Source organism: Pongo abelii, chromosome 6 (genome assembly GCF_028885655.2).
Source record: "Pongo abelii isolate AG06213 chromosome 6, NHGRI_mPonAbe1-v2.0_pri, whole genome shotgun sequence".
NCBI lineage: Eukaryota > Metazoa > Chordata > Mammalia > Primates > Hominidae > Pongo > Pongo abelii.
Window position 1 is genome coordinate 13,619,413 of NC_071991.2, and position 16,835 is coordinate 13,636,247.

At 49.7% G+C, this 16,835-nt stretch overlaps 1 protein-coding gene across 3 annotated transcripts in view; it reads right to left on the minus strand.

The window, feature by feature from the left end:
• RCC1L (RCC1 like) overlaps positions 1-16,835 on the minus strand; it is a 33,578-nt gene that overhangs the window by 5,556 nt on the left and 11,187 nt on the right. The window contains exons 6-10 of one of the 3 annotated variants that reach the window (XM_024249428.3): positions 15,517-15,601; positions 12,824-13,005; positions 9,760-9,847; positions 8,148-8,321; positions 4,788-4,873 (exon numbers count right to left, since the gene is read on the minus strand). In XM_024249428.3, the coding sequence (XP_024105196.1) occupies positions 4,788-4,873; positions 8,148-8,321; positions 9,760-9,847; positions 12,824-13,005; positions 15,517-15,601 (615 nt within the window). The remainder of the gene's footprint in view (positions 1-4,787; positions 4,874-8,147; positions 8,322-9,759; positions 9,848-12,823; positions 13,006-15,516; positions 15,602-16,835) is intronic. The other 2 variants (XM_024249429.3, XM_054560379.2) reach the window with 2 other exon arrangements.

A 16,835-nucleotide genomic window follows, 5' to 3' on the forward strand; every position in this document is an offset into this window, starting at 1 on the left:
CAGGTGTGCACCCCCACACCCAGCTAATTTTTGTATTTTTAGTAGAGACAGGGTTTCACCATGTTGGTCAGGCTGGTCTCGAACTCCTGACCTCGTGATCTGCCCGCCTCGGCCTCCCAAAGTGCTGGGATTATAGAGATGAGCCATCGCGCCTGGCCAATAATTAAAAAAAAAAAAAAAAAAAAAAAAAAAAGAACCACCGGCCAGGAGCAGTGGCTCACGCTTGTAATCCCAGCACTTTGGGAGGCCGAGGCAGGTGGATCACCTGAGGTGAGGAGTTTGAGACCAGCCTGGGCAACATGGTGAAACCCCGTCTCTACTAAAAATACAAAAATTAGCCAGGCATGGTGGCACATGCCTGTAATCCCAGCTACTGGGGAGGCTGAGGCAAGAGAATCACTTGAACCCGGGAGGCGGAGGTTGCAGTGAGCCAAGATTGTGCCACTGTACTCCAACCTGGGTGACAGAGCAGGACATCATCTCAAAAAAAAAAAAAAAAAAAAGCACCACCTAAGATCCGGGGCCACAGAAGCAGTTGTATAAGCGAGGCTGGAAGTCAGCGAGCCCCCCAGCTTGTGTCTCCAGACCCCACCGGTCCTGACCTGCAGAGCCCACGGGGAGAAGCACTGTCTACAGGCAGAGTCGCAAGTTCAAATTGTACCCAACCCGCTCAGGGGCCGTGAGACCTGGGGCAAGCCCTTTCGCTCCTGACATCTGTGTCCCCGTGTGCACACTGTGGAGGGAGCAACCCCACCCTCGAGGTGTCTGTAGGATGAGAGAGAATGGACGTCATGTGCCCAGCACGCTGTCCATGCCCCGCCCTCCCTAAAGCCAGGCTGGAATGTTTGTCTGTGGAAAGCCAGGGCGCTCCCTGGGGGATGAGGGGTGAAGACCATTCCATACCCCCTCGTCGCCTGCTGTAGGTCTACGGCACTCCCCCTTAGGTCGGAGGGTCCTGAAAGGCCAGACAACGCCTGGTCGAATGTTTCGTGCCACTGCGTGCTGCCTTCTCTCCACACCAGCTTCAGGCTCGCCCAGGGAGGTGGGCGACCGTGGAAAGACCATCGTCTTAAAAGTCAGATGTAACTGAGTCCAAATCCTGGCTCTGACTCCAACTTAGATGTGTGACCCTGGGAAACCACTGAACCTCTCTGAGGGATAAGTCTCAACATGTAGCAAAAAAACATGTCCTGGAAAGTTTCTGGAAGCAGAGGTTTGAATCAGGTGGCTCAGATGTCACCTCCCGGGCCCACATACTCAGAAAAGGCCAAATTCTGCGAGTCTAAGAATAACTAGTTGGTACCAGTGTACGAGCTACAAGTAGAGTTTTACTCTTTTTTTCTCTTCTTTTCTGGAATACTTTTTAAATGATGTAATATATCCCCTACGGAAGATTAATTTGAACATAGTTGTTTTAAAGAATAAAGATCACCCAAGCCGGTGACTCACCCCTGTAATTCCAACATTTTGTGAGGCCAAGGTGGGAAGACCACTTGAGGCCAGAAGTTTGAGACCAGCCTGGGCAACATAGCAAGACCTCATCTCTCAAATAAATAAAATAAAACAAATAAATATAAATAATAAAATAAGTCAGGTGTGGTGGCACATGCCTGTAATCTCAGCTATTCCGGAGGCTGAAGCAAGAGGATCACTTGAGACCAGGAGGTTGAGATCAACACATAAGACCCCGTCTCTTAAAAAAAAAGAAAAAAAAATTATTTGGGTGTGGTGGCACATGCCTGTCATCCCATCCCACATCTCAGTTACTTGGGGGGCTGAGGCAGGAGGATAGCTTGAGCCTGGGAGTTTGAGGCTGCAGTGAGTGTGATCACACCATACTCCAGCCTGGGCGACAAAGCAAGACCCTGTCTCAAAAAAAAAAAAAAAAAAAAAAAATCCTGGGCAACACGGCAAGACCCCATCTCTACAAAAAATACAAAAATCAGCAAGGTGTGGTTGTGCAAGCCTGTAATCCCAGCTACTCGGGAGGCTGAGATAGGAGGATCACTTAAACCCGGGAGACAGAGGCTGCAGTGAGCCGAGATCCTGTCACCGCACTCTAGCTTGGGTGACAGACCAAGAAGACCCTGTCTAAAAGAACAAACAAAACAAAGAAAAGAAAAATCACTTGTAATTTTTTTTTTAAGTGAGACATCAGAAGGGACTGGACTCTCCCACCCCCAATCCAAAGAGGACAGGGGTCGAGGCCACTCCCTGCACAAATGCTTAGGGGCTCCCTGAATGTGCAAGAGGAAGGACAATGGTTTGGCGCCAAATGCCGCCGTCACGGGGACAGGCTGGGGTGCTCTTTTCCCAACGGCACAAATGTGTTTAAAAAGCAAATGACAGCCAGGCGTCGTGGCATGCACCTGTAATCCCAGCTACCAGGGAGGCTGAGGCAGGAGAATCACTTGAACCCGGAAGGTGGAGGTTTCAGTGAGCTGAGATCATGCCACTGCACTCAAGCCTGGGCAACAGAGCAAGACTCCATCTCAAAAAAATAGTAATAAAATAAAAATAAAAATAAAAAGCAAATGACCAGAAGGACACTTGGTGCGTGGAGAGCCAGGGCAAGTGACCCAGACGGAACGTCAAGGGGATCGGGCTCCAGCCACTCCCTGCCCGCACAGGGACCAGCGCTTTGCACATGCCCTTATGGCAGGGGCAACGTGACCTGAGTCAAATCTCAGGCTGATCACTCTGATTTGAAGGAAATGAGGGCGGGGGGCAGACCCTCGTCAGCGTTCTTTCACCCAAAACCCAGCTGCTTTAACTGTTTTCCAAGCTCCCCCCTCAGAAGGAAGTCCTTTTCGAAAGGAAGGGCAAAGTGAGAGAAGAGAGGAGTCAGTGAGAAAGCAAGTGAGCATGTAGATGACTGATGCTCACATTATCTGAGCCACACCCACTGCCCGACTCTCTGTTCCTTACACCAGCGGTTTCCAGGCTCAGGAGAAAGCCGGCAAGCCCCACCACCTTGGGAACAACTCTATTATACACACAGCTTTCCAACAAGGCTAAAGTTGGCCGGGCGTGATGGGTCATGCCTGTAATCCCAGCACTTTGGGAAGCTGAGGGAGGCAGATTGCTTGAGGCCAGAAGTTTGAGACCAGCCTGGGCAATATAGTGAGACTCCCATCTCTACTAAAAATAAAAAAATTTGCCAGGTGTGGTGGTGTACGCCTGTGGTCCCAGCTATTCAGGAGGCTGAGGTGGGAGGATCACCTGAGCCCAGGAAGGTCAAGAATGCAGTGAGCTGTGATCACATCACTGCAATCCAGCCTGAGTGATAAGAGTGAGACCCTGTCTCATAAAAAGCAAAAACAAAAAAACAAAGTTAAAGTCTCCATTTCAACTTGCTTTCTCAGAGCCTCCACCGATAGTCTTGGGAAAAAAAAATATATATATATTTAATATATATATAAATGTATAATATATATTTATGTGTGTGTGTATGTATATATATATATGTACACATTTCTTTTGCAAGGCCTTTGTTTTGTTTTCAGACAGAGTCTCCCTCTGTCGTGCAGGCTGGAGTGCAGCAGTGTCTGATCTCGGCTCACTGCAACCTCCGCCTCCCAGGTTCAAGCGATTCTCCTGCCTCAGCCTCCCAAGTAGCTGGGATTACAGGCGCGCGCCACCATGCCTGGCTAATTTTTGTATTTTTAATAGATATGGGGTTTCACCATGTTGGTCAGGCTGGTCTCGAACTCCTGACCTTGTGATCCACCCGCCTTGGCCTCCCCAAGCGCTGGGATTACAGGTGTGAGACAGCACACCCGGTGCAAGTCCTTTTTAAAAACACTTTTCACAATTTCAAAACAAATTAAAATCCAACCTTCTGATAAAGTACACCCATATGCACACTGCACACACACACACACACACACACACACACACACACACACACGCACTCATGCACATGAGTCTCTATGCAGACACTATCTCTGGAAAGGAACATAAAGAAATCAGGACCAGTGGCTGCCTCTGGAACAAAAACTGGGTGGTGGGAGACTCATTTTCCATAGTGCATTTTTTTGTACCATGAACATATGTTTCATGTTCAAAAAACCCCAAAAACCTCCTTTTTTAGAATGCCTTAAAGAACTGACTTAGTAAACAACACTAAGGTAAACTACAATTTTAGAACGAGCGTCTCTTCCCCTGTAATTCTGGAACGAGCCTTTTTGTCTAATTGCATACTACAGCCCCTAAGGAAGCGACTTTATTTTTTCACTTCATGGCTGCGGTTGGGCCATCTAAATATTAAACATCCTGCTTTCTTTTAAATTCATTGTGAAGCATTCCCCCACATGGGCTTCTGTAAACAGCTCCTAGCATGCCGACTTCATCCAGTATCTCCCCCTCTCCGGAGCCTCATGGCACCCTACCAGAGCCTTTGCACCATCGTGCCTCTGTTTCCCCGATCCACCCCAAGGACAGCCTCTGACAGGGCTTCTTATAGGACTGGATGCTTGAGTGGGCTACTCCCTCCAACCTCCCAGTCAGTGGGCCGGGATGGGTTGACCCAGTTCCTGCACCCCGAGAGGCTGGTGTCACTCCCCCACCCATCACACCATGCAGATGCACCATGGTTATCTCATGGGTGTCACCACAGAGTATGCAATGACATAGCATGCCACGCTGCAGGAGTGCAGCCAGGACCCGGAAGGGGGAGCAGGTCCCGTGGCCCTCGTCCTGGCCCATCTGCACGCGAGGTGTCTGCAGTGATGTCAGGTGACTCTACTCTTAGCACCCATTCTCAAGACCGCCCCGGCCAGCCTTACCCTCCATGGGAAATACTGGTCCTCCAGGCGACCGATTCCCAGGCACCCTCGGATGTTCTTGCCCCATACAAACAGCTCTCCTTTGTCTGCAAAGGGAGGAAAACAGGTGTTGGTTGGGACCGTGTGAAGAACAAGTCTCCAAGGAGAGGATGGGTCATGAGAACAGGCTTTCTAGAACCAGATACCTACAGAGCCCACTGTTCAGCTTTTAACAGGCGTTCATGCTTTCTTTGAAGGCAAAAGTAAGGGTCTGAGATGCTGTCCCCATATCGAAAACAGGTCCATGGCCAGGACTTCTGCTGCATCCACCCACATGGGAGATGAGCACTCAAATGAAGATAGGGCAGGGGGTGGTGCACGGGGCTGGGGGTGGTGCACAGAGCTGGGGTCTGGGGGTGGTGCACGGGGCTGGGGGTGGTGCGTGGGAGCTGGGGTCTGGGGGTGGTGGACACGGCTGGGGGTGGTGCAGGGAGCTGGGGTCTGGGGGTGGTGCACAGGGCTGGGGGTAGTGCAGGGAGCTGGGGTCTGGGGGTGGTGCACAGGGCTAGGGGTAGTGCATGGAGTTGGGGTCTGGGGGTGGTGGACAGGTCTGGGGGTGGTGCATGGAGCTGGGGTCTGGGGGTGGTGGACAGGGCTGGGGGTGGTGCATGGAGCTGGGGTCTGGGAGTGATGGACAGGGCTGGGGGTGGTGCATGGAGTCGGGGTCTGGGGGTGGTGGACAGGGCTGGGGGTGGTGCATGGAGCTGGGGTCTGGGGGTGGTGCACGGGGCTGGAGGTCACTGGTGCACACGGCCCACTCTGCTCACCCCTTGTGCCCCGCACCACAATCGTGTGCCACCAAACTCTGCCCTCCACAAATCCTGGTGACACCCTGGGCTTCCTGATTTGACAGTGAAAAGTAAGACAATTTGTCATTCCTGGATTGATTGTCCATATCTTGGGAGCATTCAGCCACAGGGCATCTAATGACCAAGTGCCTGCTTGTGCTGGGTCTAGGTCTGTGTTCCAGGAGCTGGGGACTGGCCAGAGACGGAACAGACAGATGATTTTAATATATGTTTACAAACTGTAAAAACTGTCATGAAGAAAAAGTACAAGATGCTGTTTAAGAGGTCAACCCAGGAGATGGACTCTCCTAGCCCGGCCTTCAGGTGGGACTCTGTCTGCATCAGCTGGGGCACTCCTGGGCTGTCGGGCAAAAGGCTTGGGTCATGGGAGGCAGAGGAAGTGACATGGAAAAGCCAGGACTACAAGACCTGGGGCTGATGAAGTACGGAATAATTACAAGCTGTCTTAGGCCCCTGATCTAAGCGTGCCCCTTGTTCTCCACACTCAGACCTTAGATAGTTTTTGTGTGTGTGTGTTTGTTTGCTTGCTTTTGAGACAGGGTCTCACTCTGTTGCCCAGGCTGCGACGCAGTGGCACAAACATCGCTCACTGCAGCCTTGAACTCTCAAACTCAAGCAATGCTTCCACCTCAGCCTCCAGAGTAGCTGGGACTACAGGCGCACACCACCACACCCAGCTAATTTCTGTATTTTTTGTAGAAAAGGGATCTCACTATGTTGCCTAGGCTAGTCTCGAACTCCTGGGCTTGAGGGATCCTCCCATCTTGGCCTCCCAAAGTGCTGGGATTACAAGCATGAGCCACTGCACCCAGCTAGACCTTAGGTGTTTAACAGAACAATTCGGCCTGGCTCCCCAAAATGCTAGCAGACCACAGGATAAACCAACCAACTCTAATTCCCAGATGGCTATCTGCAAATGCCAGGCACACAGGCAGGAAGACAGCCACGCTCTGTCTACCAACAGGCAGTAACTCGCCCTTAGAAGGAGGCCTGCTGAGTCTTGGGGAGAAATCCAGACAGGGATTTCATTTCGCTGTGACCTGAAATGGCTACATGGCATGAGGGTAAATAGAAAAGCCTCTGCTCTAGTCAATGCTTCACACAGATTTCTAAACACGTGTCTCTGCCCATAGTTTAGGCCTTAAGAACTTTCTGGAAAGTAGATATTTGTTTCCCCAAAAATTAGTCCATACGACTCTTATTTATCAAATCAAAATAGCTTTAAGAATTCATGACACCGAATTAGCCGGGCGTGGTGGTGTGTGCCTGTAATCCCAGCTATTCGGGTGGCTGAGGCAGGAGAATCGTTTGAACTCGGGAGGCGGAGGTTGCGGTGAGCCAAGATCGCGCCATTGCACTCCAGCCTGGGCAACAAGAGTGAGACTCCAACTCAAAAAAAAAGAATTCATGAGACCTACACTCAGCTGCAAATGCAAGTGGCCGCTCTGGCTGGGCAGTGGCCAGGAATTCTCTGGCTTAGTCATGACCACTGCCACTTCAGTGCTTCAACCTAGAGCCAGATAAAACTCCAGCCGGCAGCCATAACAACCCAGGCCTGCCTGTTTGACGGCCTCTGGAGCCTGGAATTCAGACAATAAGTGAATAGCAGTTAGGACCCTGGTACAGAGGGTGAGCATCTGGGACAGGCCCCACATGGGAATGAGGCCAGAGAACTCAACCAAAGATGACACCAACTGACTGTCCCGGCCCGGATGTTTAAAAAGAAAACAATTACTTGCCATGAGATGAAAAGATTCTTTTAATTGCAAGGAAATAACTAATTTACGTGAGAATCACAGAATGAAATTAATTCAGGACAGTTTTACTATTCAAGTCAACTAAAGAGCAGCAAGTTGAACCCACGGTAACTGTGGTGGAGTAAGAGATGTAACCAAGAAAAGGACACATTCCTTACCCTTACCCTGCAGGGTAAGCGGATATTCTGTGGGTTTGTAATCTGGCAGGCCTTTGGGAAAAACCTCCATTTCGCTCTCCCCTTTCATCATTCTCTGCCCCGGCACTTTGGAGAAATCGGTAGATTTACCTCTGTGAAACCACGGGACAGTCTGACAAATCGGCCTTTTGCCATCCCATATCCTGGGTCAGATCAGGGTCTGGGCTCGGCCGGGGAATGGGATTAAGCCCCACACATTCACTTCCTAATCACCCACCCGTGGATCCGCCAAGCCTCTGCTGGTTTCCTCCGGCACCCGACGTACTAGCAGTGCCCCTTCCTACCACCAACGGGTGCTCTCTTGAGAAAATGCATGTTCACGTTAGCCTACCCACAAACCAAATGAACCAAAATTAAAACTCCAGAGGGGGAAAACAAGACACATTATACAACCTCGAGGCAAACAACTTCTGGCTTAGCCCTCGCTTGAGTTATCAGTACAAAGGCGCCGTTCTGTTGGATGGGTGGAACCTGAGAGCTGCCCGCAGTCTGGGGTTGAACTGGAGAGAGAGAACCTCTGCCGGGCTCACACTGGGGCTGTCGGGCTTGGTAACTTACTGGTCAGTGCAGCAAAGTGGCTGAGTCCACATCGGATGCGGGAAACCTGGATTTCTGGGTTGAACTCCCTCAAGCCAAAGAGAGTGGGTGGAATCATTTCAGGGACGGCACTTTCCACTAGGTTTGGACCTTTCCCAAGAATTCCATAGCCCCAGACAAAAACATGTCCTTCTCCTACATTACAGTAAAAACAAGGGTCAGTAAGTCCATCCAAGTAAGAACCCTCCCTCACCAGAAACTCGAACTACACCACCAAGGTTTATGACATCCACACGGTTTTTTGTTTTTTTTTTTACTCCTTGCTTGGCAAGAATATGCAGACAGATTTAGAATAATAATTCTCTCTCCCCTGCTTAAATTCTTGCTGGGGGAGTCTGTCTCGCCAGCTCTCCTGGCTCAGAACACAAACTTCCCACATCTTGAGGGTTAGTAACCTGGAGGGGATGAGCGCATAAATCATCCAGAAAACCCATACGAATACCAGAGAATTGGAGGATGTTTTCTCCCCCTAATGACAGCTCTGTGTTTCACACTGATCAGAAGGCCAAACACATCAACAATGTCTGGCCAGATTCTTAAAACTCTTAGAAATGATGTTTTGGTTATAGAAAGTTTAATATTCATCAGTGGTGCCAGACATTTCACCGTTATCCAAAGCTGAAGGCTGTTCTCCCATCTGCCTTTGATTTTTTGGCTGGAGAAGGCAGAGCTGGAGTCTCTCTGGCCCAGGCTGAGGGAGGGGAATGAAGTAGTTCGCTCTCCACTCCAGAGGTTTGCTCTAGGATGACTCAGCTCTGCGGCCATGTGTCTACAGATAAATCGTAGACTATTCGCTTTTTGTTAAGAACTTCATTCACACCCTGTAATGACTGAGCTCAATCCAATGCCATCTTCCCATGGCCATAGTCCCTTCCTTTTTTGAAACAGGGTCTCGCTGTGTCGCCCCGTGCAGTGGCATGATCATAGCTCACTGCAGCTCGAACTCCTGGGCTCAAGGGACCTTTCTGCCTCAGCCTCCCGAGTAGCTGGGACTACAGGTGTGCACCACCATGCCCAGCTAATTTTTCATTTTTTCTTTTTCTATTGAGACAGAGTCACCCAGGCTGGAGTGCAGTGGCGTGATCTCGGCTCACTGCAACCTCTGCCTCCTGGGTTCAAGCGATCCTCCCACCTTAGCCTTCCAAGTACTAGGATTACAAGCATGTACCACCATGTCTGGCTAATTTTTCTATTTTTAGTAGAGACAGGATTTCACCATGTTGGCCAGGCTGGTCTTGAACTCCTGACCCCAGGTGATCTGCCCGCCTTGGCCTCCCAAAGTGCTGAGATTACAGGTGTGAGCCACCACACTCAGCCTTCCAGCTAATTTCTCCATTTTTTGGTAGAGACGGGGTCTCGTTACGTTGCCCAGGCTGGTCTGGAACTCCTGGCCTCAAGCGATCCTCCTGCATCAGTTCCCCAAACTGCTAGGATTACAGATGTGAGCCACCACGCCCAGCCATGTTACCCTCCTAAGGCTAAGGTCTACAGCCTGCAAATCCAATGGACACTGACCACTCCCTATGCAATCTACCTACAGCTTCCCAATGAGTCACCGGAAAGAAGGTCTCACCGTTTAACACTGCACAGCCCGTGCCACCGCATGCAGCCTGTCGCACCTTCCCCACTCCTGAGAAGTGTAAGCAGCGGGGCACATTCACCTGAACCAAAGAAAGGAGCCACACTGTTAGGAAAGCAAGCCAGTAAGGACCGGGAAGTGTTCTGGTCTTAGGTACAGAGTAGCTGAGTCCCAGTTCATTCATTCACTCCAAAGATACTCCCTGAACATCACATGCCAAGCATCATACTAGGTGCTGGGGTAGAATGGGAAGCAAAAGAGACCCAGTTTCCACCCTCAGAGAGTTCTAGTCTAGTGGAGGAGGCAGATGTCAACCAAAATTAACATAAAATGACATCTGGGGCCGGGTGTGGTGGCTCAAGCCTGTAATCCTAGCATTTTGGGAGGCGGAGGCAGGCGGATCACTTGAGGTCAGGAGTTCGAGACCAACCTGGCCAACATGGTGAAAACCTGTCTCTATTAAAAATACAAAAGTTAGCTAGGCGTGGTGGCAAGTGCCTGTAGTCCCAGCTACTCGTGGGGCTGAGCCAGGAGAATCGCTTGCACCCAGGAGGTGGAGGTTACAGTGAGCTGTGATCACACCACTGCACTCCATCCTAGGTGACACAGCAAGATCCTATCTCAAAATAAATAAATAAAGTGTATTGTTTTAATCCACTAAGTATTGGGGCCATTTGTTATGTGACAATACATAACAATGGCATGCCACTGGATCTGTCCCCCACAGGAAGGCCACGGGTGACATTTCTCTCAGGCCTTGGTATCAGGGAGAGCCGTACTTCTCCCCAACACCTTATCTGCTATTTATCTTATGCAACAATGAATCATTTAAATGACCATGTTTCTTCTTTGCTTTGCCTACTAGGAAGCTCATAGCCAAATTTGTAACCACATCTAGCTACTGTACCAGACCACAGAGGAGGCTTTTTTAAATCTTATTAGCTGACCTTTACTTTCCCTTTGTGCAGATTTCTCTATCTATTAATATATATTTAAAACCCTGCTGGGCCAGGCGTGGTAGCTCATGCCTGTAATCCCAGAACTTTAGGAAGCCGAGGCGGGTGGATCACTAGGTCAGGAGATCGAGACCATCCTGGCTAACACGGTGAAACCCCGTCTCTACTAAAAATACAAAAAATTAGCCGGGCACAGTAGCGGGTGCCTGTAGTCCCAGCTCCTTGGGAGGCTGAGGCAGGAGAATGGCATGAACCTGGGAGGTGGAGCTTGCAGTGAGCTGAGATCACACCACTGCACTCCAGCCTGGGTGACAGAGCGAGACTCTGTTTCAAAAAAAAACAAAACAAAACCCTGCTGTATGTTGTCAGAAATCTGATCATATTAAGGAATGTAATATGTTTGTTTATTAGAGATGGGACCTCACTATGTTGCCCAGGCTGGAGCGCACCAGCTATTCACAAATATGATCACAAAACACTGCAGCCTCAAACCGCAGCACCACACCAGCCAGGTACAGCAGTGGTCGTGCCTATAATCCCAGCAGTTTGGGAGGCTGAGGTGGGAGGATCGCTTGAGCACAGGAGTTTGAGACCAGGCTGGGCAAAAAAGCGAGATCCTGTCTCTACAACAAAAAAAAAAATTTTTTTGAGACAGAGTCTCGCTCTGTCGCCTAGGCTGGAGTGCAGTGGCGCAATCTCGGCTCACTGCAAGCTCTGCCTCCCGGGTTTACGTCATTCTCCTGCCTCAGCCTCCCCAGCAGCTGGGACTACAGGTGCACATCACCACGCCTGGCTAATTGTTTTATAACAAAATTTTTTAAAAAATTAGCAGGGTGTGATGGTGTGCACCTATAGTCCCAGTTACTAGGGAGGCTGAGGAGGGAAGATTGCTTGAGCCAGGAGTTCGAGGCTGCAGCGAGCTATGATAGCACTCCAGCCTGGACAACAAAGTGACACCCTATGTCGAAAAAAAACAAAACCAAAATCAAAAAACAAATAAACAAAAAACTAGCCATTAGCAGTATGGGGTTTTTGGAGGAGTGACTAAAATGTTCTGAAATTAGATAGTAGTAACAGTTGCACAGCCTTGTGAATATGTGAATACTAAAATCCACTAAATTGTAAACTTTAAAATGGTGAATTATGGTATGTGAATCATATCTCTATTTTTTGAATTGGCCATTAGTTGGTAATTGTGGAACATAAGTGATGGGAAGAAAGAGATTAGTTATACGATTGATATGGTTTAGATCTCTGTCCCCACCCAAATCTCACGCTGAAATGTAAACCCCAATGCTGGAGGTGGGGCCTGGCGGGAGGTGACTGGATCATGGGGGTGGTTTCTCACGGTTTACCACCACCCTTTTTGGTCCTCCTGAGATCTGGTCACTTAAAAGTGTGTGGCGGCTGCCCTGCCTATGAAGTAGTCATTCTTTATTCCTTTACTTGCTCTTTTTATTTTTTATTTTTTTTGAGGCGAAGTCTCGCTCTCGTCCCCCAGGCTGGAGTGCAATGGCGCAATCTCGGCTCACTGCAACCTCCACCTCCCAGGTTCAAGTGATTCTCCTGCCTCAGCCTCCCCAGTACATGGGATTACAGGTGCCCGCCACCACGCCCAGCTAATTTTTGCAATTTTTTTTTTAGTAGAGATGGGGTTTCACCATGTTGGCCAGGCTGGTCTTGAACTCCTGACCTCAGGTGATCCACCTGCCTTGGCCTCCCAAAGCGCTGGGAGCCACTGCGCCCAGCCTATTTGCTCTTTTTTTTTTGAGACAGAGTCTTGCTCTGTCACCCAGGCTGGAATGCGGTGGCACGATCTCAGCTCACTGCAATCTGCAAGCGATTCAATTCTCATGCCTCAGCCTCCCCAGTACCTGGGATTACAGGCATGCACCACCACACCTGGCTAATTTTTGTATTTTTTTGGTAGAGATGGGGTTTTGCCATGTTGCCCAGGCTGGTCTTGAACTCCTGACCTCAAGTGATCCACCCATCTTGGCCTTCCAAAGTGCTGGGATTACAAGTGTTAGCCACCACACCCGGCCCCTTAACACTTTAATGTTTCCAAACCTCCCAGCACCACACCGTCGGTGACTGCATACCTGTGTGGAGTCAGTGACAGAGGCCAACTGCAGGTACTCCGAGTTTCCCCAACCAAAAAGTCCTCCGTCGGCAGACACGGCCAGGCAGCAATCACCGTAGGTGGCAACTTGGATAATGTTCACTCCCGCCAAGTCTCCACCTAGCTTGGTGGGCGAGCTGGTGATATTGTAGTGACCCAGACCTAACACAGTGGAAAATACGGATTTTTAATTATTCGCTCTTTTAACAAACACATACACAGACTTACTATATACCAAGTGCAGTTTTAAGCACTTAACAAATATCAGCTCAGAAATCCTAATCTGGGGCTGGGTGCAGTGGCTCATGCCTGTAATCCCAACACTTTGAGAGGCTGAGGCAGGCAGATCACTTGAGGTCAGGAGTTCGAGATCAGCCTGGTCAACATGGCGAAACCCTGTCTCTACTTAAAAAAAAAAAAAAAAAAAATTACAAAAATTATCAGGGCATAATGGTACATGCCTGTAATCTCAGCTACTCAGGAGGCTGAGGCACAAGAATTGCTTGAACCTGGGAGGCGGAGGTTCCAGTTAAGCCGAGATCACACCACTGCACTCCAGCCTTGGCAAGAGTGAGACAAGGAAGAAAGAAAAGAAGGAAAGGAAAGGAAAGAAAAGAAGGAGAGGAGAGGAGGAGGAGAGGAGGAGGAGAGGAGGAGGAGAGGAGCGGAGGAAAGAAAGGAAAAGAAACCCTAATCTTCTTATTTGTATGCTCATACAACTTTTTTTTTTTTTGAGACGGAGTCTCACTTTGTTGCTCTGGCTGCAGTGCAGTGGTGCGATCTCGGCTCACTGCAATCTCCACCTCCTGGGTTCAAGCAATTCTTTAATTCTTGTGCCTCAGCCTCCCAAGTAGCTGAGATTACAGGCACGCACCACCACACCCGGCTAATTTTTGTATTTTCCATAGAGATGCGGTTTCGTCATGTTGGCGAGGCTGGTCTCAAACCCCTGACCTCAGGTGATCTGCCCGCCTCAGCTTCCCAAAGTGCTGGGATTATAGGCGTGAGCCACTGCGCCTGGTCTAAATTTTTTTTTAAATTGAAATAGAGACAGCATCTCACTATGTTGCCCAGGCTGGTATTGAACTCCTTGGCTCAAGCAATCCTCCTGCCTCAGCCTCCCAAAGTGCTTACTTAGATTACAGGTGTGAGCCACCTGCCTGATCACAACGAGCAATTTCTAACGCACTAGTGGTCTTGCTAAAAATAAAGAAAATCTCTAAGAGCCCATGCCATCCCCAACACCACTCCCAAAAAACAGGCAACTTAAAATGGCATGGTTAACAGTAAGCAGAGAGGCCGGATGCGGTGGGTTCACACCATTCTCCCGCCTCAGCCTCCCAAGTAGCTGGGACTACAGGCGCCTGCCACCACGCCCAGCTAATTTTTTTTTTTTTTATTTTTTTAGTAGAGACCGGGTTTCACCGTGTCAGCCAGGATGGTCTCGATCTTCTGACCTCGTGATCCACCTGCCTAGGCCTCCCAAAGCGCTGGGATTACAGGCATGAGCCACCGTGCCCGGCCCGGATCTTTTTACTGTCTCCATAGTTTGTCTTTTTCAGAATGCCATATAGCTAGAATCCTACAGTATGTAGCCTTTTCAGATAGGCTTCTTTTAATCAGTATCATGCATTTAAGTTTCCTCCATGCCTTTCCATGGCTTGGCAGCTTATTGCTTTTTAGTGCTAAATAACAAACATTACGTTGTCTGGATGCGCCACGGTTGATCCATTCACCTGCTGAGGAACAGGCCCCTTTGAGGACCCTGGTTGAAGGCAAGAGTCTACAGTTCAGTGCTCTGCCTTGGGCTGCTGCCCAGGGGTTACCCCCATAGCAAGTGCCAATAATGACATTTGCCTTTGGGCAGGTCCTGCCTGTCCTTTTCTCTGCTGTTTGTGTTTGTTTGTTTGTTTTTGAGACGGAGTCTCGCTCTGTTGTCCAGGCTGGAGCGCAATGGCGCCATCTTGGCTCACTGCAACCTCCGCCTCCTGGGTTCAAGCGATTCTCCTGCCTCAGCCTCCCTAGTAGCTGGGATTACAGCCGTGCGCCACCAAATCCAGCTAATTTTTGTATTTTTAGTAGAGATGGGGTTTCACCATGGTGGCCAGGCTGGTCTCAAACTGCTGACCTCAAGTGATCTGCCCACCTCGGCCTCCCAAAGTGCTGGGATTACAGGTGTGAGCCACCGCACCCAGCCTTCTCTCAGTTCATTTCTATGGGAGCCAGGGCTGAGGGGAATGGAAGGGATGCAAAAAAACAGTATTACAGCAGGGCAGAGTGGCTGCCGCCTGGAATCCCAGCCTGCCAAGGGGCCACAGCAGGCAGACTGCTTAAGGTCAGGAGTTCAAGACCAGCCTGGGCAACATGGCAAAACCCTGTTGCTACAAAAAATTAGCTGGGCTTGGTGGCTCACACCTGTTGTCCCAGCTACTCTGGAGACTGCGGTGGTAGGATCACCTGAGCCTGGGCATTTGAGACTGCAGTGAGATGTGATCGCGCCACTGCACTCCAGCTTGGGCGATGGAGCCAAGAATAGCATTCCTCAGAAAGTGATAAGAGGTAAGAGCTGAATTAAGGAAGAAGGGTTCTAGCCCATAAATGCCCTACAGCTCACAGCTCCACATGACACGGGCTGAGAACTTTCACGACCCCAGTGCATGAAAACAACTCTACCTGTTTGCCCATCAGCGCCCCATCCACAAGAATAGACTTCTCCTTTATCCGTCAGGAACAGACTATGATCCTGACCACAGGCAACCTAGCAGACAAACAGAGGTAAAGGGGATGAGAAGAAATACTTAGAACCCTGGTGTCCTCATCCAAAGAAGGACCAGCACCATCGCCTGCCGCTCCTGGGTACCTGGAGCATGGTCCAGGCAGACTGCTCCATGCTCATCTTACTCCTCCTTAATCCACCAGTCTCCCACTGCATTGAAACTGCTCTTGTTAAAGTAAAATGCAGATCTCCAAAGGGGCAAATCCAAGAGCTCTGCCGTCCATCCCACGCCATCTCCAAAGAACCACCCCTTCTCCATAACCCTTCTCCTCCAGCCCTCTCTTCTACTTTCACAGCTTCCGGCCTTGCTCACGCACTCAGCCTCTACTTCAGACCCTTTGCTGTTGGGATCTCTCTCCAGGGTCTGTCTCCTGCCCTCCTCTCTCCTCACTCCTCATGCTACCCTGGGAGATGGCAGCCATTCCCAATGCTTAAATGTGGCCTCCACACTGTGATCTCTGGTCTCAACAACTCTCCTCAGTGCCAAACTAATTTTTCTAACTGCCTAAAGAAAAGCACCATCTATTGAACAATTTTTACACCAGGCACTGTGCTAAGTCAATAGCCAAAACCACCTAGTAAGAAACTGAATCTCAGCTGGGCACAGTGACTCACTTCCGTAATCCCAACACTTTGAGAGGCCAAGGCAGGCGGATCACTTGAGGTCAGGAGTTCAAGACCAGCCTGGCCAACATGGTGAAACCCCGTCTTTACTAAAACTACAAAAATTAGCCAGGTATGGTGGCACATGCCTGTAATCCCAGCAACTCGGGAGTCTGAGGCACGAGAATCACTTGAACCCAGGAGGTGGAGGTTGCTCTGAGCTGAGATTGTGCCACTGCACTTAAAAAAAAAAAAAAAGAAAAAGAAACAATCTTAGAGATGTCTGGTAACTTGCACAAAGCCACTCAGTCTAACAGGTGAAGGAGGCCTGACATGGTGGCTCACACCCATAATCCCAACAGTTTGGGCAGCCAAGGTGGGAAGATGGCTTGAGGCCAAGAGTTTGAGACCAGCCTGGCCAACACAGTGAGAATCTGTCTCTTTAAAATAATTAGCCAAGGATGGTGATGCATGCCTGTAGACCCAGCTACTCAGGGGGCTGAGGCAAGAAGATCACTTTGAGCCCAAGAGTTCAAGGCTGCAGTGAGCTATGATCGCACCACTGCATTCCAGCCTAGGCAACAGAGTGAGACCCTGCCTCTAAAAAATTTCC